Below are 27,017 nucleotides of genomic sequence, written 5' to 3'. Positions count from 1 at the left end.
ACATCACTGCCCTCCCTATCCCCCTCTCCCGTCCAAGGCCTCGACTTTTGGCCAGCCAGGCTCCTCCCTGGTCTTCAGCTGGCAGGCACTGCCACCTCCATCACTACAGCCTCCATCTCTGTCTCAGACTTCGCCTCCTGGGAAAGCAGAGAGAAGGGGCGCAGGTGACTCTCGGCCTGGGACCACGTTCACCTGGCGGGGATCTGGGGTGGAAAAAGGCAGGAAGCCTGGGATGCCTAGATCCTCTGTCCCCACTGCTCTGGGACAAGTAATCCTCCATCAATACCATTTATTGAGCACCTACTGTATGCCAGGCATGTGCAAAGTGCTTTATATGCATCATCTCCCTTAACCCTTATGACAACCGTGCAAGGCAGGTTACTAGCCCATTTCACAGATGTAGAGGCTAAGGCTGAGAGAAGTGTATGGACTCGTCCAAGGTCACAGAGCTGGAATGTGGGGGTGCCAGGATTCAAACACAGAACTGCTGGGCTCTGCTGCCTCTCCCCACAATCACTGTCCCATGTGACCTCAGCTGAGGCTTGACCTCAAGAGATATGAGGGGAGGGGAGACTCATAGGTGGTGGTCGCACTTGAGACTGCTATGCCCAATAACCAGATGTCATCCCTAGGTCCCAATTTTCTCCCAGCAAGATGCCCTGGGGCATAGAGGGGTCCTCCCCAAGCCTCTGAGACCGTACACCCCAGCATCTCCAGCCCCCAATGGCAGATGCTGGAGTTAGTCAACTTGCCTTAGAGCTGCCGGCTCTGGGATGAGACGTAAGTTCCTGCACATGTCCTGCTCCAGGTCTTCATGAAACTGAGCTTTACTCTCCCCTCCCAGCCTCTCATGCTCCATAAGACTCCAGGCATGGGGGCTTGGAGCCTGGCCTGAAGCCCTTCCACCCATCTGGAGATCTGGCCCAGTCTTGGTCTTGGGCCGTCTCCTCCCCAACCCCACCAGGCCCAGGGCCCCATGCCAATGACCCAGCCAGCCTATGTCTCCCTCCCAGGGGTCTAGGAGTCAGGGGCTGGGCAGTCTTGAAGGGCCTGTGCTGTTTGTGCTGATGTCAATAACAAGCTGGTCTCCTGGGGAGAAAGTGAGATGAGAGCAGTTCCTCTGTGCCTCCACTGCTCAGAAAGGGGCCATCACCCCTTCTTCCTGGGCACCAGGCCAGCGCAGCTGACCGAGGGCTCTGCACTGCCTAACAAGCAAGATCAAGGGACCTCTGGCCAAATGCCTGAGCCTGAGGCTAAATAGGGCCTGAGGCGGACACTTATGAGCCAAGACACAGAGCTTGGTGACACTGGGTTAGAGGTGTCAGCACAGCATGGCCTGAGCCACACACATACCCACCCCTGTGGTGAGGGTGGGGGGTTGGAAGAGATGAGCCCCTCCCCCTGCCGGGCAAGTTTCAATCCTCCCTATGGTGGGCCACACGGTGCCTGAACCTGCAAAGGGACAGACCTTAGTGGGGGGTCAGGGGACACCTGGTTAAGGAGCAGGGAGTGCTCCTCATCTAACCCCATGAAATATTCAACCAGTCCTAGTTCTGACTTCACCATCTCTGCGGGAACCCCTGCAGTAGCCCAATGCCAGCCTCTCTGCCTCCAGGTCCCTCTCCTCCAGCCACGCGGCCACCAGACCCACCTTTCCAAAATGAAAATCCAACCTTCAAACTCTTCGTTGCCCCTCCATCACCAGTCACTTATTTGTCAAAAAATGTTGGATGCCACATGTGGCAGGCAAGGTGCCAGACGCTGGGGACACAATGGCCATCCAGACAGATAAGGTCCCTGCCTTCAGGGAACTCCCAGGCCAGCGCAGGATACACAGGAGCCAACAGATACTGACTAGCACATGAACCACCTGCCAGGATCCAGGAGGGACAGGTTGCTATGGAAACACACACGTTCGCACCTCACCTGGTCAGGGGCATCCGTCCTGCTGTAAACATGCAGTGAGTCATATCTTTGTGCTCAGCCATGATTATTTCCACTGGGTAAACCTGGAAGTTAATTTCTGAGTCAAAGGATGTGTTGATTTTTTTAAGGCTTTTGAAAAGAATTGCCAAATTGCTCTCCAAAAAGGCTGAGTCAATCCGCAAGTGCTTGCTGAAGGAGGGGAGGGAATGAGGGAGGCGCAAAGGAGGGAGACAAGAGATGGGGCCCCTGAGAGGGAACAACATACCATTTTCATGGACAGGCTGAGTGGGGAGGGCTGGGCTGCTGTGTGGACAGAGAGTGGATGGTGAGCGGATGACAGAGACATGATGGGACCCCCGTTCCCATTTTGCCACCATGTGTTCTGTAGAGGAGAATGACCGACCTGCAGCCCAGGAAGGGGAAAGAGGGGGTCTAGGAGCCTAAGATCCATTCGGTGTCAGACACTGGACACCTGCTGCATGCCAGGCACAGGACAAGGGGCTGGACAAGCATAGACCTCCCCGCACACCGCCCCCCACCCAGGGTGGCAGCATGGACACAGGCTGGAGGGGAAATGCCAGAGGAGCTGGGAGGCCTGGGCAGCAGCTCTCACAGTCGTGCAGTGAGAGAGAAGGACAATTGACCCCAGGGTGTGGGAGCAAGGATGAGGAGCCAGACCAGGCTCAGGGAGGGAAGTAGAGGGGAGGAGAGAAATCAGGAGCTTCCACTCAAGGCCCAGACTTCATCCACCCACCCCGCCCCACCACACACACAAACCAGGAGGCAATGGATCTATGTATGATCCTGGGCAACCACTGGGCAGCCTTGACCTTGCAGAGGTGGGGATACTCTGAGGACGTCCCAAGGCTATTGGGGAACAGATGTGCCTGAGGCCAGGAGGGCAGAAGATTCCCACTTCTGCCCTAAAATGTCTCCAGAGAGTGACTGCAGCCTGGATGTGGGAGAGAGGCCGGCCTGAGGGTGGAGGAGGGCCAGGAGGAAGGGCACAGCCTCCCCTCGTAGGTTTCCCCACCTCTGGGAACTCTTCCTAAAAAGAAAAAGGTTATTTGTTTGTTTGACTGGTTGTTCATTTGTTTGTGTAGTTGGTTGGTTGGCTGGTTTGGTGCAAAATGGGTAGGTCTTGAGCATCCCCAGTGCTGAGAGCCTTGCTCGGTGGTGTAACTGTGGACAGGTCATTGCAAGCTGGAAAGTGCCCTCGGGAGGGCGACAGGCAGAGAGGGAACCACAGGCAAGAGAGCAGCCCTCACCTTCCCTGTGCCCCCACAGGTACTCAGAGGAGGAGACCCGGCAGAAGGTCAGGACTTTCCGGCAGATGCTGATGGAGAAGGAAGGAATGCTCACCAGGGAGGACCGGCCTGGGGGCCACATGTGAGTGCTCACCTTTGTAGGGGCAGGGGAGGGAGAGGGTGCAGGCTCAGGCAGCAGCAGAGTGCCAGAGGGGCCTTTTCAAGTGCTCCCTCTTCGGGCTGGAGGGCACAAGGAAGAGGAGGAGAGGGCATGGGCCCTGTCCACAGAAGCTCTGGCCTGGCTCAGGCACAAGGCAGGGGCCACTGGGTGCCCGGGCATCACTGAAGGACCCCAACTCCCTGCCACCCCATGTTCTATCTATGTCCCAGCAGCAGGGGAGGCAGCCCAGATCTCAGCTCAGGGAATCCTGAGGTGAAAACCAGGAAACTCAGAATTGTTCTGACCCCAGCATTGTCACAGGCTGACAGTATGACCCCAGGCTAGTCCCTCTGCCCCCATCATTACCACCTGTAAAATGGGCTCCAGGGGAAGCACATACTCTGGAAAGGAAGAGCCAACACACCAAATGCCATTGGTAACTTGGCCAAAGGCTTGTCAGGCAAAGATGGCAGGGCTCTGTGAGGGTCCCATCTGGGCCCTGTCCTCGGACAGGAAGCGCACGTGTGCTGTGGCCCCCCCGGTGGGCTTTGGATCAGACAGGGAAGTCATCTGGAGACGGACTTGGTCTCAGAGTGAGGAGAACTGGGAACTGCTGAAAACCACACACAGTGGAGCAGGCTGCTGTGGGAGGGCGGGGCAGCCTGTCAGTGCGAGCGTCCGGGCCTGGCTGGATGGCAGGCAGTGTGCGCCCAGGGAGCCTTGTCGAATCCACTCAGATGGGCCTTTCCCTTGCTAAGCCTGCTTCCCTGCCCAGTTCTGGCATCCCGTGTTTCTCCAGCTGGAAGTGAAACTGAGGCTGGGTGAGAGGTTACGGTGATTGCGGGTCATTTCCTCCGGAGTAGGACTAGTCTGGGGAGCGGGCATCTTGCTGAGGCCCTAAATCCCTGTCACCTTTACTCGCACAAAAATAAAATGAAGACAGCGCCTTTGGAGAGATTTCCTGTTGCCGCTGTCTTAAGGCAAACAGCATCGCAGGAGAAGACGGCCCTTGATGGGCAGCAGGGAAGCATTTTCTGCAGACCGTCTGGACTGCTGGGGGCTCCAAGGGTGGGGGAGTCCCACCCTACCCCACTTAAACCTCCCCTCTGGCTCTGGTTGGAGCAAAAGCAGAGTCAGGGCAGCCCCAGCTGTGTGGGGGCCTCATGGGTGATCTGGGGGAGCCAGGCTCAGCTGGCCTGCTCTCTCCTCCCCCCTGGTGGGAAGAGCTGATGCCACCATCACCTCCTTCTCTGCAGCCTTCCAGAACTCACAGCATTCCTCAGCAACTCCTGCACCTTCCCCCTCAGTGATGCCCAGCTGGTTCCCCCAAGAGCAGGGCCAGCCCCTCTATTCCTTCTCAAACCTCCGACAACCAGATCCTCCCGCTGCTGCCGGCACCACCTCCAAACCCAGGAGGTCCTGGCTGTCTGACCAAACCTCCCCAGAGCTCCTCTGGAAAATCAGCCGCCCTTTCCTCTTCCATCCTCTGGACTCTACCTGCCCCTTCTCCGGGCCCTTCCAGCGAGAACCACCCACTCCAGCTCAAGCCTGCCATTTTTCACTCTCCCAGGCTCCTTCCTCTTCATCTAATTCCTGTCCTTCCTCAACTCTGCTTTCCCCTCTGGCTCCCAGGCCACAGTTTCCTCTCCTTTATCAAGCAAATTTCTGTAGAGTGTGTGGCACGCATTGTCTCCACTTCCTCAAGCCATGGAGATCTGACTTCCGCTCCCACGACTCCCGTGACCTGTTCTCCCATGGCCGCCAGAGTCCTACTTTGCATGCCCCGTGCTTCTCTGCAGGCCTGCCCTCTTTCTGGTACATGCCACCATCGGAAACCTGCTTTTCCTCCTGGCTTCCAAGATGCACTTCTCAGAGTTTCTTCCCGCCCCTCTGATGGCTTCTGCTCTCTCCCTCATTCCTGTCCACTTCCCAGATGTTGGTTCCTCCAGGGTTCTCGTGTCCTCAAGTCTCTTCCTCACATTTGCCTCCCCTCTTCTCCCTGGAGGATCTCGTCCATTCCCCTGCTGGAACTCTCTCCTCTTAGTGAATGACTCTCGAGTCTTTTCCGGTAGTCTTCTCTTGATCTTGAATGATCTTCTCTTTCCTTGAATGAATGAATGATGCATTTAAGAACCAGAACACCCTGGGAAATATGCCATGGAGAGGTTGCAGTGTCCATCATCATAAGAAAAGTCCTTGAGGGTTTGTGCCCTGTGCTAACCCTGTGCTGGTGCTATGAGGGGGAGGAGGAGAGAAAGACATGTCCCCTGTTCTCTGGGTGGAACCACAAACCTCCAACCTGAAACCAGGAATTACTGGCAGCTCTCAACAAGAAAAAACAACACAGTCACTTGAACTGTTTATCCTTCAGGCCCTGCCCATGTTCAGTAGGGGAAGAGAGAGAAAAAGAGAGGCTAGAGTGGTCAGTCAGGAAGAGTTCCTTAGAAGAGGCAGTGTCTGGAAGACTCGGCGGCCAGTCTGGAGGCAGGGGCACTATAGACCTGGCGGAATCCTGGGGTCCCACTAGAATGTTAGCTCCTTGAAGGCAAGATCTGTAACACTTTTGTTTACTGCCGTATTTCTGGTGCCTAGAACAGTGCAGCTTGCCTAATTTTCCCTGAAGCCTCAGTTTCCTCCTTTACACAGGGGAGGGGTTGGATCAGAGGCTTCTTCTAGCTCAGGCAGCCTAAAATAATGTGAAAATACCACTCTCAACAGCGCGGCAAGCTAAGGAGGCTGAGGCAGCCTGGATTGCTCCCCGGCTAAGAGGAGCTGTTTGTGGTGCTGAACCCAAGGCCCAAGGCGGAGAGGTGACCGAGGGCTGGCGACAGCTGGTTGTGTGCCTTCCGGTCGACCTGGCGTCTGACTGGGTCTTCACTTCTTAGCTCAGAGTGTCGGGTAGTGGAGGGATGGTGTGGGCTCTGGCATCAGACATCCCACGTGTCTAAACCTCTAAGTTCAACGTTAACCCCTGGGCTCTGGATCCCAGCTCCACCACACCCCAGCAGTGTGACTTGGGCAGGTCCTTGACTTCTCTGGGCCTCCACTCCTTCATTTATAAAGTGGAGATGTCAGCACCTATCTCACAGGATTGTTGAGGAAATTAAATGTGGCAGTGAATGTAAGCGTGAGGAACAGTGGCTCGCACAGCAGACATACATCGCTACTGAATGAGCACCACCACCATCTCAGTCAGCTTGGGCTGCTATAACAAAGTGCCATAGACTGGGTGACTTATCAACAACAGAAATCTCTTTCTCACAGTTCTGGAGGCTGGAAATCCAGGATCCTGGTGCCAGCATGGTCGGACTCTGGTGAGAGCCCTCTCCCAGGTTGCAGACGACTACCCTCTTGTAACCTCACATGAGGGAAAGCTAGTGAGCTCTCACATCTCTTCTTATAAGGGCACTAGTTCCATTCATGAGGGCTCCACCGCATGACCTGATTACCTCCCAAAGGCCCCACCTCCAAAGGCATCACATTGGGATTAAAGTTTTAACATATGAATCCGGGGAGGGAACACAAACATTCAGTCCACAACAACCATCATCCTCATGATCACTTGCCTGGCAATGGTGCTAAACTGATCTTCACTTACTCCTCTGCCTGGCTGCCTCCACCCTCTCTGCCAACTGTAGGGTTCTCTTGGGAGTCTCTGAAGCCCTCTGACCACTGGGCAGCCCCTGTGCTCACGCCTCTGGCTTCTTAGCGCTGAAACCCACCCCCCTCATAGAATGGCATTTTGAGACATGGAGAAATTCAATGCCCTCTTAGAATGAGATGACAGGACCAGAGCCAGCTGAATGGCTCCACCATGGGAGGAGGGGGTGGGGGTTGTCTGATTTTAACCCTCCATGTACTATAAGAGCCATGACACCTCCCACTCAGGAAAGAGTCTCAACAGAAGCAGGGCCACTCCCAGGGCTTTTTGTCCCCAGGCATCATCTTTCCTTTAGTTAATCAGCTATTTTGAATGACAGAGTCCTCTCCAGTCTGCCCTCCATCCTGGTTACTAGAACATCATATTGCTGTAGTGTCTGGATGTGATCCCAAAGATGGCAGGAGCCAGTGGAAAGTTTTCAAGAGGTGTGATGTGGTCAGACAGGTGATGGGGACTTTCCCCTTTGGAAAGTGGATCTGATGAGTGAAACTGCAGAACAGTGGGGCAGCTGGTACTCTGATCTGGAGGAGAGGTGATAGTGAGCAGGAGTGAGGTCCCAGAGACACTGAGAGAAGACACGCTTTTGTCCTTGGAAACTGACTGATGTAGAGAGTCTTATTTTGCCCCCGAAACCCCCTGAGGTTCCCCACCATCCATACAATCAAGTCTGGACTCCCCGGATGGCATTCCAGGCTCTCTAGATCCAGCCTGGTCTCTCACTTCCAGCATCACACAGCAGCCACCCCGACCCACTGGCAGTTCCCAGCTATGCCCTGCACATTCTCATTTCCACACCTTTGCTCAGACTGGCCCTCAGCCTGAAACACCCTAGTCCCTTCTGCGCAGATCCAAATACACCCCATCATCCAAGGCTGCCTCTAAAAATCACTTTACCCATATTCCAGGACAAAAGTAAAATCTTCTCCTCTTTGGCATATATACAATGTTTTCTTTACTTGTGGCTGCTATCTGTTCTTTTTTTAAAAAAAAAGATTTTATTTTTTCCTTTTTATCCCCAAAGCCCCCCGGTACATGGTTGTATATTTTTAGTTGTGGGTCCTTCTAGTTGTGGCATGTGGGATGCCACCTCAGCATGGCTTGATGAGTGGTGCCATGTCCGTGCCCAGGATCCGAACCGGCGAAACCCTGGGCTGCCACAGCGGAGTGCAGGAACTTAACCACTTGGCCACAGGGCCAGCCCCATGTTCTCTCTTTTTTTTTTTCCACTTTAACAGACAACTTTTAAGAATGATTATTTTCATAGTTACATAATATAACACAATGTTTGGGAGAGAGGGTTCATGTAAAACAATATTCATAAGTTACTTCCTAACACAGTGAGCAAATTCCAGTCTTTTTTTTTCTATGCATCTAATTTTATCCTTAGTGTGACCTCTCTATGTCTCATTATTTTATGTATAAGATGGGACTATTAATGATAGTACCCATGTCAGAGGCTTGTTCTGAGCATTAAACGATTAAATGAGATAAATATACATAAAGTGCTTAGAAAGTGCCCAGACCTGCGTTAGTTATTATTGTCATACATACCGTGCCATATTTTTACCCTGCACCATGAGGAGCTAGGACAGAGGCCCCAGGCCTGACGCATCCCTGTTCCTGCCACCACCCCACCCCCACCCCAGCCGACCCTTGGTAGGTCTGGCATGAGGGCTGAGTGATGAGCAGAGAGGGCAGCCCTGTCCCTGGCGTCCTGCCCTTCCTCTGTCTGGACTCATTCATCTGTCAATTGGCCATTAGGCTCCTGGCTAATGGGAAACAGAGCCCGTTAATTAGCAAAGCCACGGGCATGAAGAAGAGCACGTGATGGGCGGTCTTCACCCACGTCGGAGTTCTGCCCATGGTGGCCGCTCCAACACGTGTCCCAGACGTTCTTGGTCCCTCTGTAGTGCACTCTGTTGGGGCCTGCCTTGGTCAGCTCTGTGTGGCTCAGTTTCTTCTGTCACAGAGGAGTCGTGCCTCCCCTGCCTATTCCACAGACGTGACGAGGAGTAAACTACATCACAGATATAAACTTAAGAGCAGGAGATATTGAACAAACCTAGTCTTCAGTGCACACAGCCTCACCTTGTCTACAAAGCAGGGAGGGGTGGCCGAGCTAACACCCACAGCGGGGAAGCCCAGCTGATTCAAGGGCTGGCCTGTTTGCAGAGGAATTTTCAAGGCCAACCGCATTGCTGAACTTACATCTTTTCCTCAAAGGTCCTAAAACCATAAGGGATGTTCTTTTCCCTCTCTGGGCCTCAGTTTCCTCATCTGTAAAATGGGGGGGGGGTGCAATTTCTCTAAGTCAGGAAGTGACTCTGAATGGGATTTGTCAACTGTGGAGAGTATTTAGACATTAGAGGACCTTAGTGTTAGTGGTCTTACCAGCCAGGAAGGGCAGGATAGGAGAACCCAGGGTTCTGGCCCTGGGACAGCCTGCGAAGCAGATGTAGTGGTACCGTTATGCACACAACCAGCAAGAGACCCTAACCCTAACCCTAGGCCCATTTATACCACTGGAACTCCCAGGCCAAGCCTTACCAGAAGGTTCTGAGGCCTTGTGCCACTCCTTGAGCCTGATCCTCGAGCCCTATGCCTGTCTTTCAATGCTCCCCGCAGACAAGATCCCAAGTAAACCTCCCAGAAGGGATTGGACAGTGACAGAGGCCAGATGCTCAGCGAGGGAGGGTGGGGCAGAGGGGGAGCTCTGTCGTTAGGAGGCAAGAAAGGATTCCTGCAGAAGGCGGAGCCCAAACAAAGCTATTTTATGTTGTAAATAACCTCCATCATTTCTGTGTCAGGATAAACGGAAGCTCCTTCCACCCACTGGCTCACCCACACAATGTTGGAGGGACCCTTAAGTTTTGCTAAAGACTGTGTTTTATGTGTCAGGCATTTGTGTGGCTGAGGGCTGTGTGGGGGGTGACGGCCCGGGGAGGGTGGGGGGCTGGACAGGCCGGGGAGTTGGAGATTTCAGAGACAGGAGGCAGGAGGCTCCAGGAAGAGGAGCGTGGGGAAGAGCAGAGAGATTTGAAGGAAGGGATGTGGGGGAGTTTGGCTCTTTGGGGGCAAGGAGAATGACAGGAGCCTCGCCTCCATCACACCAGAAAAACCTTCCTGCCACCTGTGCGACTTCCAGCTGCCAGGGCCAGGCTGGCATCTGAGAATTGAATGGCGTTCTTGAGATTGGCCTCAAGGCTGGCTAGTCGTGTCAGATTCGGGGGACATTCTCTTTTGTTTTAAATACAAAATCAGTCTTCAAAGAGCCGATTAGTGGGTCTCTGCTGGAAATCTGTCCCTGACAACTGTCACCTTGTAGCTGTGGTCTGCCTTTCTTGCTCCGTCTCCCTTTCATGGGTCACAACCACCTTTCTCCCAGGAAGAGAAGGTGTTGGTGTGTGAGAGTCTGACAGAGGTCCCTCTGTCTAAGGATGGCAACCATGTGTGGGACAACAGTCCCAGGCCAGGCCTCCTGTCAGGAGCTTCATAGACAGACGCTTCCTTAATCCTGGCCTCAAAGCTAGGATATTCTTTTCCTCCGTGGATAGATAAGGACCAGGGAGCATGGTCATGCCTGGACTCAGACCTGTCTGTGTGACTGCAAAGCTCATGTCCCATCCTTACTGCTCCGCCGCCCACGCCCCGGCCTCCCTGGCTCTGGGCCGGGAAAGCGCCAGCCAGGTGAACAGCACCCAGCAGCGAGGGCAGTTCTGCTGAAACCAGGGCTGAGGCTCCATCTGGGAGGGGCACCGTGTGAGCCAGATGGAATGAAAAATGGAAGATGGGGGTGGGGGGCACCACCCTGGAGCCGTTACCCTGGAGCTAGGCCTTTGCGGGTCACTTCTGGGCTTGTGCAATAAAAAAAAGAAATTGCACAGCGCTGTTACCTCAGCGAATTCTCCCCCAGCCCTATAACACAGTCCTCACTCTCATCTCGGAGAAGAGGCTCAGAGAGGGGCATGGCAGGCAGCAGGTCACACAGTGACTCAGGGACAGTGCATGATGAGGGCACATGTGCAGCTTCAAAGCTCAAGCTCCTGCCTGAAGCCCAGGCACTTTTAGGAAACAAGCACCACTCCGCAAAGTGCCAGCAGGGAGCAAACATCTGTGGCAGAGATGGCTGGGGGCTCCTGAGCCAGCCGGATGTGGGGACAGGACGTGGCGGTCCCTGCTGAGCCAGGGGAAGAGCTCTGCAAGATGGATGGGGCGCAGCGGAGGCGACAGAGGGCTGAGGCCCGAGACACCGCCACCCGGCAGTGATTGATGACAGCGGGGCCATGACAGCGGGGCCGCGGGACAGGAGCAGCTCTGGAGGCTGCAAGGAGGAGAGGAGGAAGGCTATGAATATTTCAGAGATGTCCTGGGGCAGGGGGCTCAGGGACTAGGACAGCTGGGTTAAGGAAAGACACCTTTCAGAGAGGGGGGCTCAGTGAGGGCAAGGGGGCTGGGGAGGGGGAGTGGAGCGCAATGACTAGGACGGAGGGACAAAGAATCAGTGCCGGGAGGGGACTCAGTGAAGGGAGGGGCCTCGCTAAGGAGGAGGAGGCTCCCTGGAAGGGTGAGAACTTAGAAGGGGTGAGGGCCAAGTGAGGAGCGAGGGCCGGCGCTCTTTTTTCTCTTTTGTAAAATGCGGCGCCGTTGAGTCTGGGGGACCTGGAAGAGAGGCTCCCCATTGGGTTCCCCAAATCCCCGCCTGAGCCTGGAGGGGTCGCGGCGCAGACCCAGCCGCCGCCAGCCCCTCCCCGCCCCGCTCGACCTGTGGGCGCCGCGCTGGGAAAGGGCGGCGGGGAGGGCGGGCCGCCGGGACAGGTGGTGAGCCGCCCTGTCGCCGGCAGCGTGGTGGAGACCCCGCGGCTGACCGAGGGCGCCGAGCCGGGCCTGGAGTACGCGCCCTTGGACGAGGACGACGGCCCGGTGGACTGCGACTGCCCGGCCGCCTGCTACCGCGGGCACCGGGGGTACAGGTCAGCGCCCCCCGCGGTTGGAGGGGGGGGGGCCTTGGGGACAGTGCCGCCCCTCCCACTTCACCGCCGCTCCCCGCGCTTTTCACCCAGGACCAAGCACTGGTCCAGCAGCTCGGTGTCGCCGCCTCCAAAGAAGAAGAAGAAAAAGAAAGGCGGCCACCGGAGAAGCCGGTGAGCGCCTCCTACCCGGCGGGAGGCCGCGGGAGGGGCGCGGTGGGGCCCCCAGGTGCCCACCCCTCTTCAGGCATTCCTGGGCTCCGCCCCTCGCTGAGCCGCTCTGCCCTGATTGAATCCGTCCCCCTCACTGTGCTGCCCCCCACGAAGTGCCCTTCCCCTAAAAGAACTCAACCTCACTCCTCCCCCCTCACTCAGCCCCTCCCCTTCCTCAAGCCCCCTCCCCACATTGAGGCCCCCCATTGACACTCATCCGCCCCAGAACTGGACACACTGATGTGGCCCCTGTGTTACCCCACCTGCTAGGAGTCCCCCTGCACCACCTCACCATCTGTGGGGCACCCACCACCTCGAGTGGGAGTGGCCTGGGGAGGAGGGGTTTGGCTGGGTCTCAGCTGTGGTTCTCCATCTTTCCGTCCCTCTTCCCCTTCCCTGAGTGAGACCCTGGTGAATGTCTGGGGCCCCAACTAACCCCGTCCAACTGTCTGTCTGTCCTTTCTCCCCTGGCCCTCAGCAAAAAGAGGAGACTAGACTCAGAGTGCAGGTCAGTGATGAAGGCGGGCAGGGACCTGGTGGGGCTGGGGGCACATCTGCGGGTGGGAGAGACTCCAAGGCCATCCCCCAGAGGGCAGGAGGCCTGCCACCTCAAGGTCTGGACCCTGGACACCGCTAACGTGCCAGCTTTTCCCCACAGAGGCCAGAAATCCCACCCTTGGAGCCTCTAACTTTTGGGTTTGAAACAGTCTTTGCTTAAATGCCAAGGCGTCTGAAAGATCCCCTTAGGCACCTTGCCCATCCCTGGGGCCTTGGTTCCCTCTGTACAATGGGCAGTTGGCTTCATGGCCTGGAATCCCCTTTCCAGCTTCGATGCCCCAGGCACGCAGGCTTCCCCAGCCATTTCCCGCTGCCCCTCCCTCTCGGGGGCCCCAGATCACTAGAGCCCAGCTTCTGTGTCCGCAGCTGTGGGAGCGCCTCACCTCTGCGCAAGAAGAAGAAAAGCGTGAGGAAGCACCGCAGAGACAGGTACCCTCCCTCCCCTGGGGCTTCCTCTCACTCCTGTGGGGCTCTGGACCAGGGCTCTGCACATCCGTGCCCCCAGGCCACCCCAGGTGGGCTCAAGAGAACCCTTTTATGACCCTACAGGTCTGATTCTGGGTCCCGGAGGAAGAGACGGCACAGGTGAGTGGTGCCCTGCGAGATGTGGACAGAAGCTAGCGCCCCCTGCAGGGACCAAGGACCAAAAGAAGCCATGATGGGAGGGGGTTTGTGACGGTCCTGCCCTGCTCCATACTCCTACTCCAGGGACTCCTTCCCAGAGCCAGGCAGGGCACAGAGAGAGGGGGGAGGAGGAGCAAGGCCAATTATTGGCAACTCTTGTCTGCCTCATGAGTCAGCCTTGATGTGAGCGCCCCAAGAATTTCCAAACATGGTAGTTCTGGTGTCCAAGGGGTATGTCTGTGGACATGTCAGTGGGGAAGACAGAAGCATCAGGACCCCGAATTCGGAGGGAAAGGGCGTGCCAGACAGAAGAAAGGCTCAGTGGGTAGGAGACAGGGTGGGCTGGCTGTGGCTGGAGGTGGGGTTTCTGGGGGCAGGTGCCAGCCCCCAGGAGGACCAACTACCAGGCTACGGAGCTGGCCCCCAACCAAGTGAGGCTGGGAGCCAGCATGGGGCCCTGAGCAGGACAGTAACTTGTTCAGGATGGAGTGAGGGAGGGGAGAGGACGAGGAGAAAGGCAGGAACTCAGGGGCAGGGGTGGGGAAAGTAGAAAACTAAGCATAGAGGGAAGGAAGATGGGGGACAGTTGCATCCCCACTGTTGGCATGGTAACCAGACCCCCTCTCAGCAGCCCTGAGGAGGGGCAGAGCCCTCAGTCCCATTCCTGCAGTGGGAATTTGCCCATGTCCACTTCCCAAGTGGGGAAGGAGGAGCCTAAATAAACTCCTAAATCCTGGCCCTCCAATTTCCCCAATTTCCCATCTCCTCTCCACCTCCCACCCCTCACCCACCGCCCCACCCGGTTCTCATGGGCCAGTGTGGGCCCATACTGCCCCCCAGTGGTCACCATCAGCTTGCACAGATCCTCTGACCAACTACCCTCAGTCCTGGGAAGGACCTAGGGGTGAGCCAGGGCCAGACCAGCTCCCCGACGGGAGACTGAGGCCCAAAGCAGGCAGCATGGGTTCCAGAGCCCAAACTTTTGACCTCCCGGCCTGCCCCCCACCCATTCTGCTCCTGTGAGACATGCATTCCTGTGGGGCCGGCCCGGTGGCACAGCAGTTAAGTTCACACATTCCACTTCAGCGGCTGGGGGTTTACTGGTTCAGATCCCCGGTGCGGACCTACACACTGCTTATCAAGCCGTGCTGTGGCAGGCATCCCACATATAAAATAGAAGAAGATGGGCATGGATGTTAGCTCAGGGTCAGTCTTCCTCAGCAAAAAGAGGATTGGCAGATGTTAGCTCAGAGCTAATCCTCCTCAAAAAAAAAAAAAAAAGGAAAAGAAGGAAAATACATTCCTTTGTTTCTTAGCATCAGCTCATATTTGGTCAGGGGAGGCATCTGTCCAGGCCTAGAATGCTAGAGCTGGAATCTGGTGGCATCGGGGAGGGTGGGGCTGAGAACCCTGCAGGGCCCAGGGGTGAGGTGAGACCTTCGAGGCTTAATGAGAAACTTCTCAATTCTTTTGTCAGCGGCAGAAGGAGCTGGGCTATGGGCCTACTCCGGAGACCTGGATGGGAGGGGATGCGATGGGATGGATGAGCAGCTTTGGGGCAGCCCTGGATGGGAGTCAGAGGAGTAACCCCAAAAGCAAGGCGATCGTGCCCAAGGGGAAGCATTTCTTTCCTAAAGCCCTGGTGAGCTGACCTGGGGCAGGCCACAGTCTCAGAGGACAGAGAAGCAGGAAGCCTGCACTCTGCCAGAGCCCCATCTGAGGGGACCTGGAGCACACAGGACACAAAGGAAGTGTGAAGGGGCCACTCCCACCATGGTGACTCATCAGAGGGCCCTGTCCCAAGACCAATTCCAGAAGGACAAGCAAGGCACCCTTCCTTCTGGGGCCATGGCCACATTACCTTTGGCACTGCCAGAGGGAGCAGCAGGTGGGGCCCAGGCAGGAGGTGACCAGGAGCCAGGACTTTAGGAGAAGGAAGGAACAGGCCTGGCCAAGTGAAAAGGACCAAGGCAGTGGGGTGGCTTGGGCAAGTCGACTCCAGGAGGGGGCTCAGGTCCCAGAGAGGAAGGAATCTCAGATCCATACCTGGGCACAGCCTGGCTCCAGGGCTGGGAGGCCCCACCCTGCCCCTCCCTGGCTCAGGCCATGCTGTCACACGCTGTCACTGTAGCCTCTGCTTTCTGCAGATCTCGAAGCCCTAAGAGCAAAAGAAAAGAGAAGAACAAAGAGAGGAAGAGGTGAGCTCCCTTCCCCACTCTCTAGCCTCCCCCCCCCCCGCCCCCCTCCCCTCCCCCCAGCAAATCTGGTCTTCTAGAATCCCAGAATCAGGCCCTTAGAGATAGTTCATTTTGTCACTCCCACCCAGATGGGAAAATTCATACCCAGAGAGGAAGCTAAGGGCCCTGTGAGGCAGTGGCAGAGCTAGAGGTGGAACCAGGTCTCTCACCTCCCAGGCCAGGGGCCTTTCAAGCTCAGTCCTTGTGACTCCCTCCATGTCCCTCCCCCCACTCCAGTCACAAGAGCACCGGCTGAGGGGCAGTGAGGTCGTGGGGGCCTGGGGCTGCCTAGAGAAAAGGGCGCCTTTTCCCAATTCCAACAAATGACCCAGGTGGACTAGCTGGGCCCCTTCTGTAGGAGACTGTGGAGGGAGGGGTTGGTCAGCAGTGGTTTCCTTCAGGCCTTCACAGGGCTCCCCCGCAGGGAGGTGGGCAGAACTTAGGTACGGGCTGATTTCTCTCCCAGGCCACACGCGGAGTCGCCAGGCCGCAGGTCCCATCGCCACAGCAGCGGCAGCTCCCACAGCCCCTCACTCTCCTCCCACTACAGTGATTCCAGATCACCCAGCAGGTAGGCCCTGGGCGGCAGGAACGCTCAAGATGTGGCTGAGCTGGGCTTTCTGCTGGGGGAAGGGACTTGCAGATTGAACACCCCCAAGGGCTGGAGACGGGCTGGTGGACAGAATAGCAATTCATCAGTGGGTAGAAGTTTACCAGGGGTGTGCTGGTGCCCACCTGGAACTGGGCGAGGAAGAGCTGCGGCCCTGCCCGAAGGCCCCCCAGACGCTGAAGCGGAAATCCGCCGTGTGAGGGCTGCGCCTCGCTCTCTCTGTGGAAGGGTTTCCCAGCCCAGTGAGGGGGTGGGTGGGGCGCTGCCGTTCCCGCCGGGCGGCGGCTGCTTGCAGAGGGGGCGTCCCAGGCCGGCTTCCCTCTGTCCTCTGCCTCCCAGGCTGAGCCCCAAGCACCGAGACGACGGGCGGAAGACGGGCAGCCAGCGGTCCAGTGGGAGCCGGTCGCCTTCCCCGTCGGGCGGCAGCGGATGGGGGTCGCCCCAGCAGAACGGCGGCGGCGGCAGGCAGCGGAGCGGAGCGCACGGCGGCCGCCCCGGCTCGGCGCACAGCCCGCCCCATGTACGTACGCTTCGCTTTGCAGAGGGTTCCCGCGCCGCGCGGGCTGCGCCGGGCTGGGTCAGCAGTGCCGGGTCGGGGCAGGGTCGCCTCTCGGCAGGGGGCAAGAAGGGGGCAGTGAGTGTGTAACGGGGGCGGGGCCGCTTCCCCCACTTCATGCGCCCTCCCTGCACGGAGAGCGGCCAGGAGTGCTCGGGTGTTGCGCCCACCTGGCCCTTAGTGTCAGGGTGCCGGGGGTGGGGGTGGGGGGCCTGCAGGCTTGGGCCACCCTTGATGTTGGCAAACTGAAGGGCAGAGAAGGTTGCCCATGGGGCACTCAGCCAGTTTGGTAAAGAACTGGAGAGGAACCAAGGTCTCCTGCCTCCCTCCCCCCAGGCATATTGGGGTGGGAGGGGGCCTGGACATTGGTTGGGGTTACAGTCAGGAACAGGATTCAAGAGACAGGCTCTCCCCTGGGCATCACTTGGGTCCCGAGCCTCCCTCTCCCCACCAAGCCCTTTCCCCCTCTCTGAGTGCCCTGCCTCCCTCAACCTCTTCCTTAGCCTCCTCCCCCTCTCTCAGATCCCTCACCCGCCTCAGTCCCCTCGCAGCCACAGAGCTGCATTTCTAAAGTCCCTGCCCCCAGGAGAGTCTGTCATTTCCTAGGCACTGCCCATGCTCGGACAGGTGTCTCAGACCTGCAGGTTCCGCTTCCTAAGGCCCATCCTTCCTAAAGCACCTCCCAGGGCACCATCGCTCCCTCAGAGACTCCACACCCACACCATCCCAAAACTGTCCCTGCCCATCCTCCAGGAGGGGCACAGACTCCTTGAGACCCACAGGCGTGTGTGGTGATGGTAGGAGCTGGCAGAGCACACAGGCTTCTCAGCCTTTCCCTGGTGGATGGGCTGGGCCAGGAAGGGGGCTCTCCCAGGCCCCAGGGGAAGCCCACATCCCCTTTTGTCTGTTGATCTAGAGGGCGGGGTAGAGCCCCCGGAGGGAGAGGGGGCTGAAGTACTGGCAGGGGCACTAGGTGGGCACAGGGGACTTCGGGTACAGACCTGCAGGCTGCCCCAGAAGCCTCAGAAGGAAGGGGGCTGCCCCTCCCCAGACCTCAGGTCTCAGCAGCAGACATGTTCGTGTTGGTCAGTTCCATTTTGAGTTTTGGCTGTTTCCTTTCACTCCCTTTCTTTTCTCAAACACCCCTACTCCCACCGCCTCAGTGAGGAAAGCCAGAGGCAGCTGACAAGTCTCTTGGTCTCCAGGTTAATTTTTATTTAAGGACATTACCTGTCTGGAGAGACTGCCCCACCCAGACAGGGTGCCAGGCTCCTGAGCTCCAGGCTCCCGAGCTCCCAGGGGCCTGGTTGGGCCATGTGGAGATCACACCAGGTCCCTGGATCTGTCTCAGGGGTGGGAGAAGTCGCACAGCGGTAGCTGAGGGTGCCCAGGACAGGGACTGGTGCCATCGGCCCCAGAGGTGATGCCCAACCTGGGCAAACCCAGAAAGGAGCATCGCCACCAGCCCCTCCATGGGCACGGTGCCCCAGACCCCTTCTCATAGAAGCTTCACAGCTTCCGAGAGACACAGAAACGCAGGTTCTCTCAGCCAGGACAGAAAGGAGACCCCTTCCCACTTGTGGATCCCTCCCCCGCCCTCAAGGCCAGAGCAATACCCCCCAAGGACCCTGGGCATATGTAGAAAAAATGGGCACGGCAACTAGATAGACCCCAGGAGAGAGCAGTCAGGGGAGGCAGCCCAGCCTCCAGCCTCGGGGCAGCACCCCAGTCTGTTTCCCTCCAAAATGGGGTTCCTTTGGGCACAGCCCTGGGAGTTTTCTAGGAGACAGCACTTTGTCACTCCTTTCACAAAGCGTGGTCCCCGGATCCTCCCCTACCCTTTGGGCCCTGGGACTCTGGGTCTTGAGAACATCCCAGGCTGCTCACCCACACCCGGCTCCCCTCTGCCTGCCAGGCCTTTCTGAGGAGCGGAATGAGGCTACTTCTGGCTCGCCTCCGCCTCCAGGGAGGTGATGGGGGCCAGGGTCACAGGCTTTGCCATTCACCAAAAACATCTTTGGGAAAAAGTATACAGGGGCGGGAGGGGGATTCTTGGACGCTACCTTTAAAAAACAGAGAGAGAAACAAACGGAACAAAGGCAAAGCTCACCGTTTTTAACCCCGTCTATGTTTTTGTTTGTTTTTTTAGCCTCCCATTTGAAACGTGGTAATATTGTGATTCCATTTCTCATTTAGCGGCAAGGGGAGAGGGTGGGAAAGTTTATATAACTTTTCTTGTTATTTTGTTTCTGTTTGTATTTCCTTTTCCTTTCTTTTTTCTTTGTGCCTTTTGTAATGTACAGAAATGCAAACTCTCTCTCTGGGGTTTTTTCTCTCTTCTGTGTTGTCCTAGAATTTTGCTTTTGTGCGTGTTCCTGTGGGAACCTCTCCTCCTAAGGCAGATGGTTTTGAATCTCCAGTGAACATTAAGCATATACATATCTCTCTATACTTATTTTTTTTTCCTTTGTAATCAGAATTTAAAAGGGAAGGTAACTCCTAAAAAATGCCTCCCACGCCAACAGCGCCTGCCAGCTCTGTGGCCACAGCCAGCCCTCCCTCAGCCCAGACACACACTCGGAGCTGCTGCAGCTTTTAAATTAACAAAAGGGGTGCAGACCACACTCTCAGTCTTTAAGGAACCTTGGAGAGAGGCTGGGAGACCCAGGGAGGGGGAGGACCTTGTCCCAGGTCACTTGGGCAGCTTCCCGGAGCAATGAGCTTCCTGTGTCTCCTCAGTTCTGTCTAATAGAAGATGGCATGATGGGGACAAGCTGCTCAGCACCTTCCGTTGCCAGGCCTCAGATCCTTAAGGGGCCCTGGAGGAGGGAACTGAAGACACTTGAGAGAGTTTAACTCAGGTCAGGGCTTCAAAGCCAGACACTCTGAGGCGAGGGACTGGAGGCAAGAGGCAAGTCCCTCCTGGTCTTGATACTGAGGCCAGCCGGCTCCTAACACATCTCTTAGTTGTTCCATCTCAGGCCAGGACTGAACCCCCAAGGGATTTCTGGGCAGCTCAGAGAAGTCAAATGACCAGCTCAAAGTAACACAGCTTTTTAGAGGTAGATCCAAAGGGAAGACCCCAGCCTTCTAACCCTAAGACCCCCAGCCACAGCCAAGATGTGGAGAGGGTGGTCAATGGAAAGCCCACTCCAGGAGCCCTGAACGCGGGAGGAGGACTTGGGAGGTAGATGCTAGTTGTCTCAGCTCCTGCCTTCCCCCTGGGGACCCCTCCAGATGTCTACAGCATGCTCTCAGCTCTCTGAGCTCCCCAGCGCTGGGACCTGCCTACGCAGAGACCAGGGTTGAGGTGGGCACACAATATGCAAGCCGACTCTATATGATGGCTGCTTCAGCGGCTCAGGGAGCCCTAAGCCCTCACACATGTGGGGAAATAAATAGTGAGGCACAGAGAGGGAAGGGAGCTGCTCAAGGTCACATGAGGTGGGATGGAAGCGTAAGATACTGAGCCTGAGACCTCAAGGGACATGGCCTTCCATCCTGTCTCACGTGGTGCCTTTACCCGGCTCCCTCCCGCCCCCAGGAGCACAGAGTGGTGCTAGCCTTGCTCTCCCCAGCACGTGGGCCAGAAAGGGTGTGCAGGGTTTGTAGGCTCAGAAGTAAGGCCACTTACTCCTTGGCTCCACCTGTTGCTAGCACTGGAAGTGTCAAGGGAAGCCCGACTGTTTGGTGAGGGTGGCAGAGAAGGTCCGTGGGCAAGGCCCCTGGACTCTCTCCGGCTCTGGCTCAAATCTCATCACGAGATGGGCAGCCTTGGGGAACCCCAAGAAGAGGTGCCCAATGTACTCCCTGACCTGCCTCATCCCAGGCCTCCCCGGGGAAAGAGCTCCCACCCCCAGGAAGGAGAGTGAGGCAGGCAGACAGGAAGGGACCACTCGGTATTTCTCCCAGGATGAAGCCAGAAGGCAGGAGGGATGAATGTTGCTAAAATGATGCCAAAGCCGGAAGGAAAGGGAGTGGGGTTGAATGAGGCAGGATCAATCCAACAAATTGAATCCGCGGTTGCCTTCCCTTTTAAATGCGTGGGTCCCCCTTGCCCCCGTCCACTCTGACTGGCCTTGTTTAAACAGCTTTCTCTCTTCTTTCTGTCTGGGTCCACCTTTCTCTCTGTCCCTGCCTGTCTCTCTCCGTTCCCTTCTGTCTTTCTGTTTCTCTCTCCCTGTCTATTTCTCTCTCTCTCTCTGTTTCTCCATGTGTCTGTCTCTTTCTCTCTCCGTCTCCCTCTCCTGACATGGACCCCTCTCCCCATGCTGCCAGCCCCTCCTTAGCCCACCCTGTGGTTCTGCTTCCATCAGCTGCTTCCTGCATGCCTTCCGGAGGTTTTCTGTGTTTTAAAGAGTTAAGGAAAGCTCGGCTACTGGAGCCTGTGGGTAAATTTAAAAAGCAAACCGAAATGGCTGGGCAGGAGCCCCCTCCCATCCCTGGGACTAGACCCAAAGCCACACTGGCTGCCCTCGTGCCAATTCAGAGGGGGTGCGCAGCTTAGAGTCACTGTCTTTCCCCCATTCTGCATTCCCAATGCGGAGACCTTCTTTTCTTTTTTATTATTGCATTCCTGTCCCTGACCGCTGAGAAGGTAGGTACCCGGCTCAGCTGTGCGCTCGCTCGCTCCCATCTTCAGATAAGCCCGGCCACTCTGCTTGGTTTGAATGTGGTTTTCTCTCTCTCTCTCTCTCTCTCTCTCTTTCTCTCTCTCTTTCAATCTTGCTCTGGTTGGTTTTCTCCCCCTCCCTTTTCTTTCTTTATTTTAGTGACTACTCATTTGTAACTTGCATTTTCTCCAAATGAGCTACAAAGCTGTGTTTCCTGGTTTGTCGTTTGGTTTTCTTGACTTTCCCTGACAACTTTTCTGGTTCATTCTTCCCTCCTTTCCACCTTCCCCACCCCTTCTTCTTCTCCACCCCTACCCCCTGACCTCCTTCACTTCCTCTCTTTCTCATTTTGTTGTCTGAATGCATTTTTGTGTGGTTTAGCATTCCAAGTTTGTGTTTCTTTCGCTGTGGTTGAGCCGATCTGTTGTCTGGAATAGCTGCTAAGGCCCTCACCCCTGCTGGCCCCTGGGGCCCACCTGGGCGCTAAGCAGTGGTGGAGGGGCCTGTGCTGGGTCTCTTGGCCTCCAGATGCTGGAGGGAGTTCTGGCTGAGGTCAGGCCTGAGGAAAGAGCCCCGTCCCACCTTCTGGGGCCTCCTGGGCCCCCGTGGGTCCTGCCCTTGCAGCAGGCCAACCTTTAGGGTGGGCGCTGGGGCCACAGCTGGCACCAGGGCTGAATCTCACAGCTCCATCTTTGGGGTGTAATGGTAGTTGAACTTCAAGGGGGATGTGAGCTGGCTAGGAGCAGGCAGTGGACTTAAAGGGCCTACTTAGCAAAGTCTCTGTGGGGCAGTCTGGGAGATGGAGAGGATCTCAGCTCACCTACCCCCTGCCTGGACCACCCAACCTGGACGGGGCCTCCCTCAGTCCCCCAGCATCCTTCCATCTTCCAAATTTGAGCTTAATGTGGTCCCTCAGTGCCGGATGATCCAGAAGGGACAGTCAGTAGGAGTCAGGGTCCCCCAAGGTGTCGAGGCAGAACCAGGCCTAGATCCCTGGACTTGTGGCTTGCAGCCCAGTGCTCCTCCAGCCACACTAAGGGTACACGTCAGAAGTAGGTCCTCAGGGACCCCCGCCTCCCCAGCCTTGCCCTTTAAACTGTTTCCTGTCCTATCTGGGAGCAGCTACAGAAGTTTGACATCCCGACCCTGTGAGGCGTCCATCCTCAGCCTTAAAAAGAGAAGGCCCAGCTTTTCACACTCCCCTCCCCTCCTATTGACGCCAGGCGCAGGTCCTGGGGAGCTCACCCCCTCAGAATATTCCTCAGCCCTGGGGAGTGCTGGGAGGGCAGACAAGGAAATTGTGCAGGGAGGGAGAAAGCACTGCTGGTCTGACGGAGGAGACTGTGTCCCAGCCTAATGGGGGGAGTGGAGGCCCCACCCTCAAGGAGTGCCTGATGTGACCAGGGCCCCAGAAATGGGATCCTCAAGTGCTGCATAGAGGGGGTGGTTGTCCCAGACGCTCACTTGGTCTTGTCCTTAAGAACACCAGGATCCGCCAGCACACTGTCACCTCCTCCTCTCTTCTCATTCTTTCCCCTCAAAAATCTCTTACCTAAGCAAAAGAAAAGGTGTCAGGTAGCAGGTGGTACCAAGGAGCAGAGGGGTTCCTGGGAGCAGGGCTCAGGGGCCGGCTAATCCCTCATTCACTCACTCACTCACTCACTCACTCACTCATTCATTCATTCACGCACACACTAAGCAAGCATCCACTGAGCACGCCCCTGGGCCAGGGCCCATGATGGGTGTCCGTGCCAGGGAAGAGGTGGGCAGACCTGGGCTCACGGCCCCACCTGCCAGACTGGAGGACTGAGAGGGGCAAAGTTGAACCATGGATGGGAAGCTCTTGCTGGTCATGGCAGCCCCAGCCTGAGCACAGCCTGGCACAGTCCATACTGAAGGAAGGAACAAGGGTCTGAGGGCTCATAGAGGAGCGCATCTGACTCAGTGCGAGGCTCAAGAGAGGCTTCCTGGAGGCAGTGGCCTTGAGCTGAGGGTAGAGGTGATAGGCATTAGCCAGGCTGCGGGGTGTGGGGGGGCAGAAGGAGGAGAGGAGAGGAGTTCCAGGCAAGAGGGACAGGAGTCACAAAGAGCAGGCTTTTGGAGGAGATGTTTGGCGCTCCCTGGCCACCCCAGTCCTGTCTGGTGATGAAGTTCCTGGGCTTGGATCTCCCTCAGTTCCTGGGAAGACTAAGATCCAGCCAAGCAGAGGACGAGGCTCACCCTCTGGCAGGATCGTGGGACCTTTCCTGGAAGCCTTCTGGAGGGATAGGTGGACAAGGCCGTGAGATTGGCCCTAGGGAGGTTCTACCTGTCACCCTGCCCAGCAGTGCCTTCCTCCCATCGTCCGCCTTCCTGGCACTTGGGGGACGCCCCATGGGGCCCAAGGTCTTCCTGCACTGCTCTGACCCTGTCAGTCTGCGAGGGGACAGTGAGTTGTACTCTGAAAAAGACCTCTCAGCCCCCGTACAGGCCCACCCAGCAAAGACCCTAGTCATCCCCATTTTATCAATGGGGAAACTGAGGCCCCCAGAGTCAGGTCACATCCTTAAAGGTCTCAGGGCTGATTCCAGAGTGTTCCACTTTGCCAAGTACTATCATCTTGGGCTATGGCAGCCAGTTGGCTTGCAGGAGGTGAGAGGGAAGTGAGGAAGGGCTTGGACTTCAAGACATGCCAGGCAGGAAGCCTCTAGATCAACACAGCGGCTTGGACCTCCGTGGTTGGGGGCCGCACCAGGATGGGTGGGCATCCACCCAATCAGACCTTTTTTGTTTCTTACACTCCCAGCCCTACAGTGGGAAGTAGAGAGGGCCCTGCAATGCCTGTGGGAAGGAACCTCAAGGCTCTGGGTCTGCTTCCCCCACTGCTGGCCTCTTCCCTGGAGGCAGAAGTAGCTAGCTCCAATCCAGAGTCCGGGGTGGAGCCAGGATTCACATCCAGGACCTGATCCCCCAGTTTAGCATTCTGCCCGCTTGCCTCGCTGCCCCCACCCACCAAAGCAAAGGCTTCCGGAAGGCGGGCTCCAGCGTCTCCTTGGTTGCTACGCATTGGCTTCCAGGGGTCCCCCACTTCCCACCTGGTACCACTTTATACTCTTTGACAACCCAGGGGACAGGAAAGAAACAGGCAATCTGAGGAACCTGGAGACGTCTCTGTCGTTTGCCTCCTCTGGAGGGAAAAGGATGCTGGATGACAGAACCCAGTGCTGGGGGCTTGGGAGCTGTGAGGCACTGGCCACCTGCTGGGGTGGAGGGGGTATGTGTTAGGGGACCCAAGGGTCTCCTAGTGATGTCTGTTGAGAATGGAACTGCCATCTCAGAGGGGTCATGGCTGAAGAGCCCAGCTTTCATCTCTCCTTAGCCTAGGGGGAGGGGTGAGCTGGTGATCAGGAGATCTGGGTGCTCAGACCGGCACGTGGGTACCCAGCGATATCCATTCTGCCCACCCATGCCTGCCTCTGCCCCAAAAGGAAACACCAGGCTCTCCCAGGAGGTATCCATGGCCCATCTGGCTCTGGCCAGCTGCTCTCACCAGCTGTGGCTGGTGCTCACTGCTCACAAAGCCGGCTGTGCCTTTCCACCAATGGGGCTGACTTCTTGACTCTACCTCCATACCCAGGCTGGAGCCAGGCTTGCACAGAGCGGCCTTGGCACAACCCTGCCCCCTGCAGGAAACACCCAGATCCGTGCCAAGGAAACCACCCTCCTTCCAGTCCCTGGCAGCAAGGTACCCTGAGGGGTGGCAGCTGGTTTTGTTCTTTCATTCCAAAAAGGCTGCTGAAAGAGCTTATCCCGGACCCTGCCCCTCCCCGAGGACTCCCTGGCTTGGCCCTGGCCCTGGCCTTCGTGAGGGCATTCCTCCTTCCTCTGCAAACGGCATTGAGGCCCTACTAGATGCCAAGTTCTGTGATAAAAACTGAGGTTACAGAGCTGAATCCACCCCCAAATCTGCCCTGGAGATGTTCAAAGTCAAATTGGTGCTGGTGACTGGGGGGGCAGGGGGAACGGGACAGACTTATAAACAGACAAGTGTACTCAACAACTCTCTGGAGGGTGGGGGGTTGGGGGGGTCAAGGGACCTGCAGAAAATTCTAGAATATTTGCTCTGGCAGGGCCATCAGGAATTCTCTCACTTTGTGGATGGGAAAACTGAGGCCTGAATGTGAGAGTGACTTGGACAAGGTCACTCAGTGAGGTAGCAGCAGGCTCTCAGATCCCTGATTCCCAGCCAGGGCCCTTTCCACGGTACCAGGTACCCTTTCTGGTTTTCTGTGCCCCCACTCCCATCCTTGTGTTCGAACTCCGCTTTTGGAAAAACATTTGACTTCTCTATCCAGTGGTCACCCAAGAGGTGCCTGCTCAGGCCCAACGAGCCGGGCGCTGCCAGTCCTTCCTCCAGAGGCGGTGTGGCCTCCTCTCGGCCTAGAATGGGGTGGTTGCGTTTCTCTCTCTCTCTCTCTATCTCTCTTGCATTTTTGTGAATCTAATGATGAACTTACGCTACCACACTTTTCCCTTCTCTTACACATCTTACCTACTAAAGGAGGAAGTGCCACTTTATTGGTAAGTGGACGTTAACCAAGAGGGACTTAAAAATCAGAACTTAAAAAAAAAAAAGAAAGAAAAAGAAAAGAGAGAAACAGAAAGACAGTCGGGTGCTACTGACAGCTCCACAGGTCTCTGCAGGGCCGGAAAACAAAGAAAGAAAAATGTTAACAGAAAAATGTCAGTTCCCCAGGAGTTCAGACATTGTTTTTGATTTTGGTATCTAATGACATTTGTGGATTTTGTTTTTTATTTCTGTTTTTCCTCCCTTTCTTCCGTTCAGTTTTGAGTTCAGTTGTCCCGCCCCCCCCCCCCCCCCCCCCTGTGTGCCGTGTGCCCCCCCCCTCCCCCCACCCCCCCCCACGCGCTGGGGGGCCTGGCCTGGTGGGCTGGCCCTGGCCTGGCCTCCCCGTGCCCGCCCTCTCTCTTCTCTCCGCCGGGATCGTCCGTCCCATCCGGGGGCAATGCCAGCCCCCGAACCCGTCCTGGAGCCCCCTCCCTTTCTGCCCCCTCCCCCCACCGCTCCGTCCCTCTTGTGTTTTGCATGCCGAGAACCTTGCATGAGCTGCACTGTTGAGGCCAGAAGGTGGACACTCAGGAGAGGCAGAGGCAGGGCAGGCGCGGGGAACCGTGTGTGCGATGCTCCGGGACTGGCAGCCCCCGGCCCGGGCCCGGTGAAAGCCCCCTCTCTTTCTCTCCCCCCACCCCACCCGTCCGCTCTCTCCCCCTCCATCTCTTGCTCCTTTTCTTGGTCTGTCCTCTTTCTCTCTCTCTTCATCTCTCCTCTTTTCCTCTGTCTCTGTCTGCTGCTTCTCTAACTTCTGTCTCTTTCCTCCCTCTCTCTCTGCATTCGCGATCTCCTCTCTCTTCTGTCTCTGCTTCCATCTCTGTCTCCCTCGCCGCCCCCTCCGTGCCCTCTCTGCCTCTCTCCCCGCCAGAAGCCCAGTTCGCCCTCGCCCAGGGCCCGCGACCAGGCGGAGGCGGGCGCAGCCACGCCGCCCGCGCGGGGCAAGGAGAGCCCGAGCCCGCGCTCGGCGCCGTCGTCGCAGGGCAGAGGAGGCCGCGCGGCGGGCGGGCCGGCCAGGCGGCGGCGGCGGCGGCGG

At 56.9% G+C, this 27,017-nt stretch overlaps 1 protein-coding gene and 1 long non-coding RNA gene across 2 annotated transcripts in view; one reads left to right on the top strand and one right to left on the bottom strand.

The window, feature by feature from the left end:
- Positions 1-27,017, top strand: part of SRRM3 (serine/arginine repetitive matrix 3) — a 34,063-nt gene that overhangs the window by 3,232 nt on the left and 3,814 nt on the right. Inside the window, exons 2-11 of the mRNA XM_046668603.1 lie at positions 3,214-3,315; positions 11,836-11,964; positions 12,055-12,135; positions 12,653-12,682; positions 13,099-13,161; positions 13,282-13,317; positions 15,504-15,554; positions 16,060-16,164; positions 16,543-16,723; positions 26,853-27,012. Coding sequence (XP_046524559.1) covers positions 3,214-3,315; positions 11,836-11,964; positions 12,055-12,135; positions 12,653-12,682; positions 13,099-13,161; positions 13,282-13,317; positions 15,504-15,554; positions 16,060-16,164; positions 16,543-16,723; positions 26,853-27,012 — 938 coding nt within the window. The remainder of the gene's footprint in view (positions 1-3,213; positions 3,316-11,835; positions 11,965-12,054; positions 12,136-12,652; positions 12,683-13,098; positions 13,162-13,281; positions 13,318-15,503; positions 15,555-16,059; positions 16,165-16,542; positions 16,724-26,852; positions 27,013-27,017) is intronic.
- Positions 21,975-27,017, bottom strand: part of LOC124243039 (uncharacterized) — a 23,531-nt gene continuing 18,488 nt past the window's right edge. The window contains exon 3 of the long non-coding RNA XR_006889575.1: positions 21,975-22,924. This is a non-coding gene — a long non-coding RNA (uncharacterized LOC124243039). The remainder of the gene's footprint in view (positions 22,925-27,017) is intronic.

Source organism: Equus quagga, chromosome 7, assembly GCF_021613505.1.
Source record: "Equus quagga isolate Etosha38 chromosome 7, UCLA_HA_Equagga_1.0, whole genome shotgun sequence".
NCBI lineage: Eukaryota > Metazoa > Chordata > Mammalia > Perissodactyla > Equidae > Equus > Equus quagga.
The sequence above is the reverse complement of the archived record's forward strand: the minus strand, read 5'-3'. Positions and strand labels throughout refer to the sequence as shown.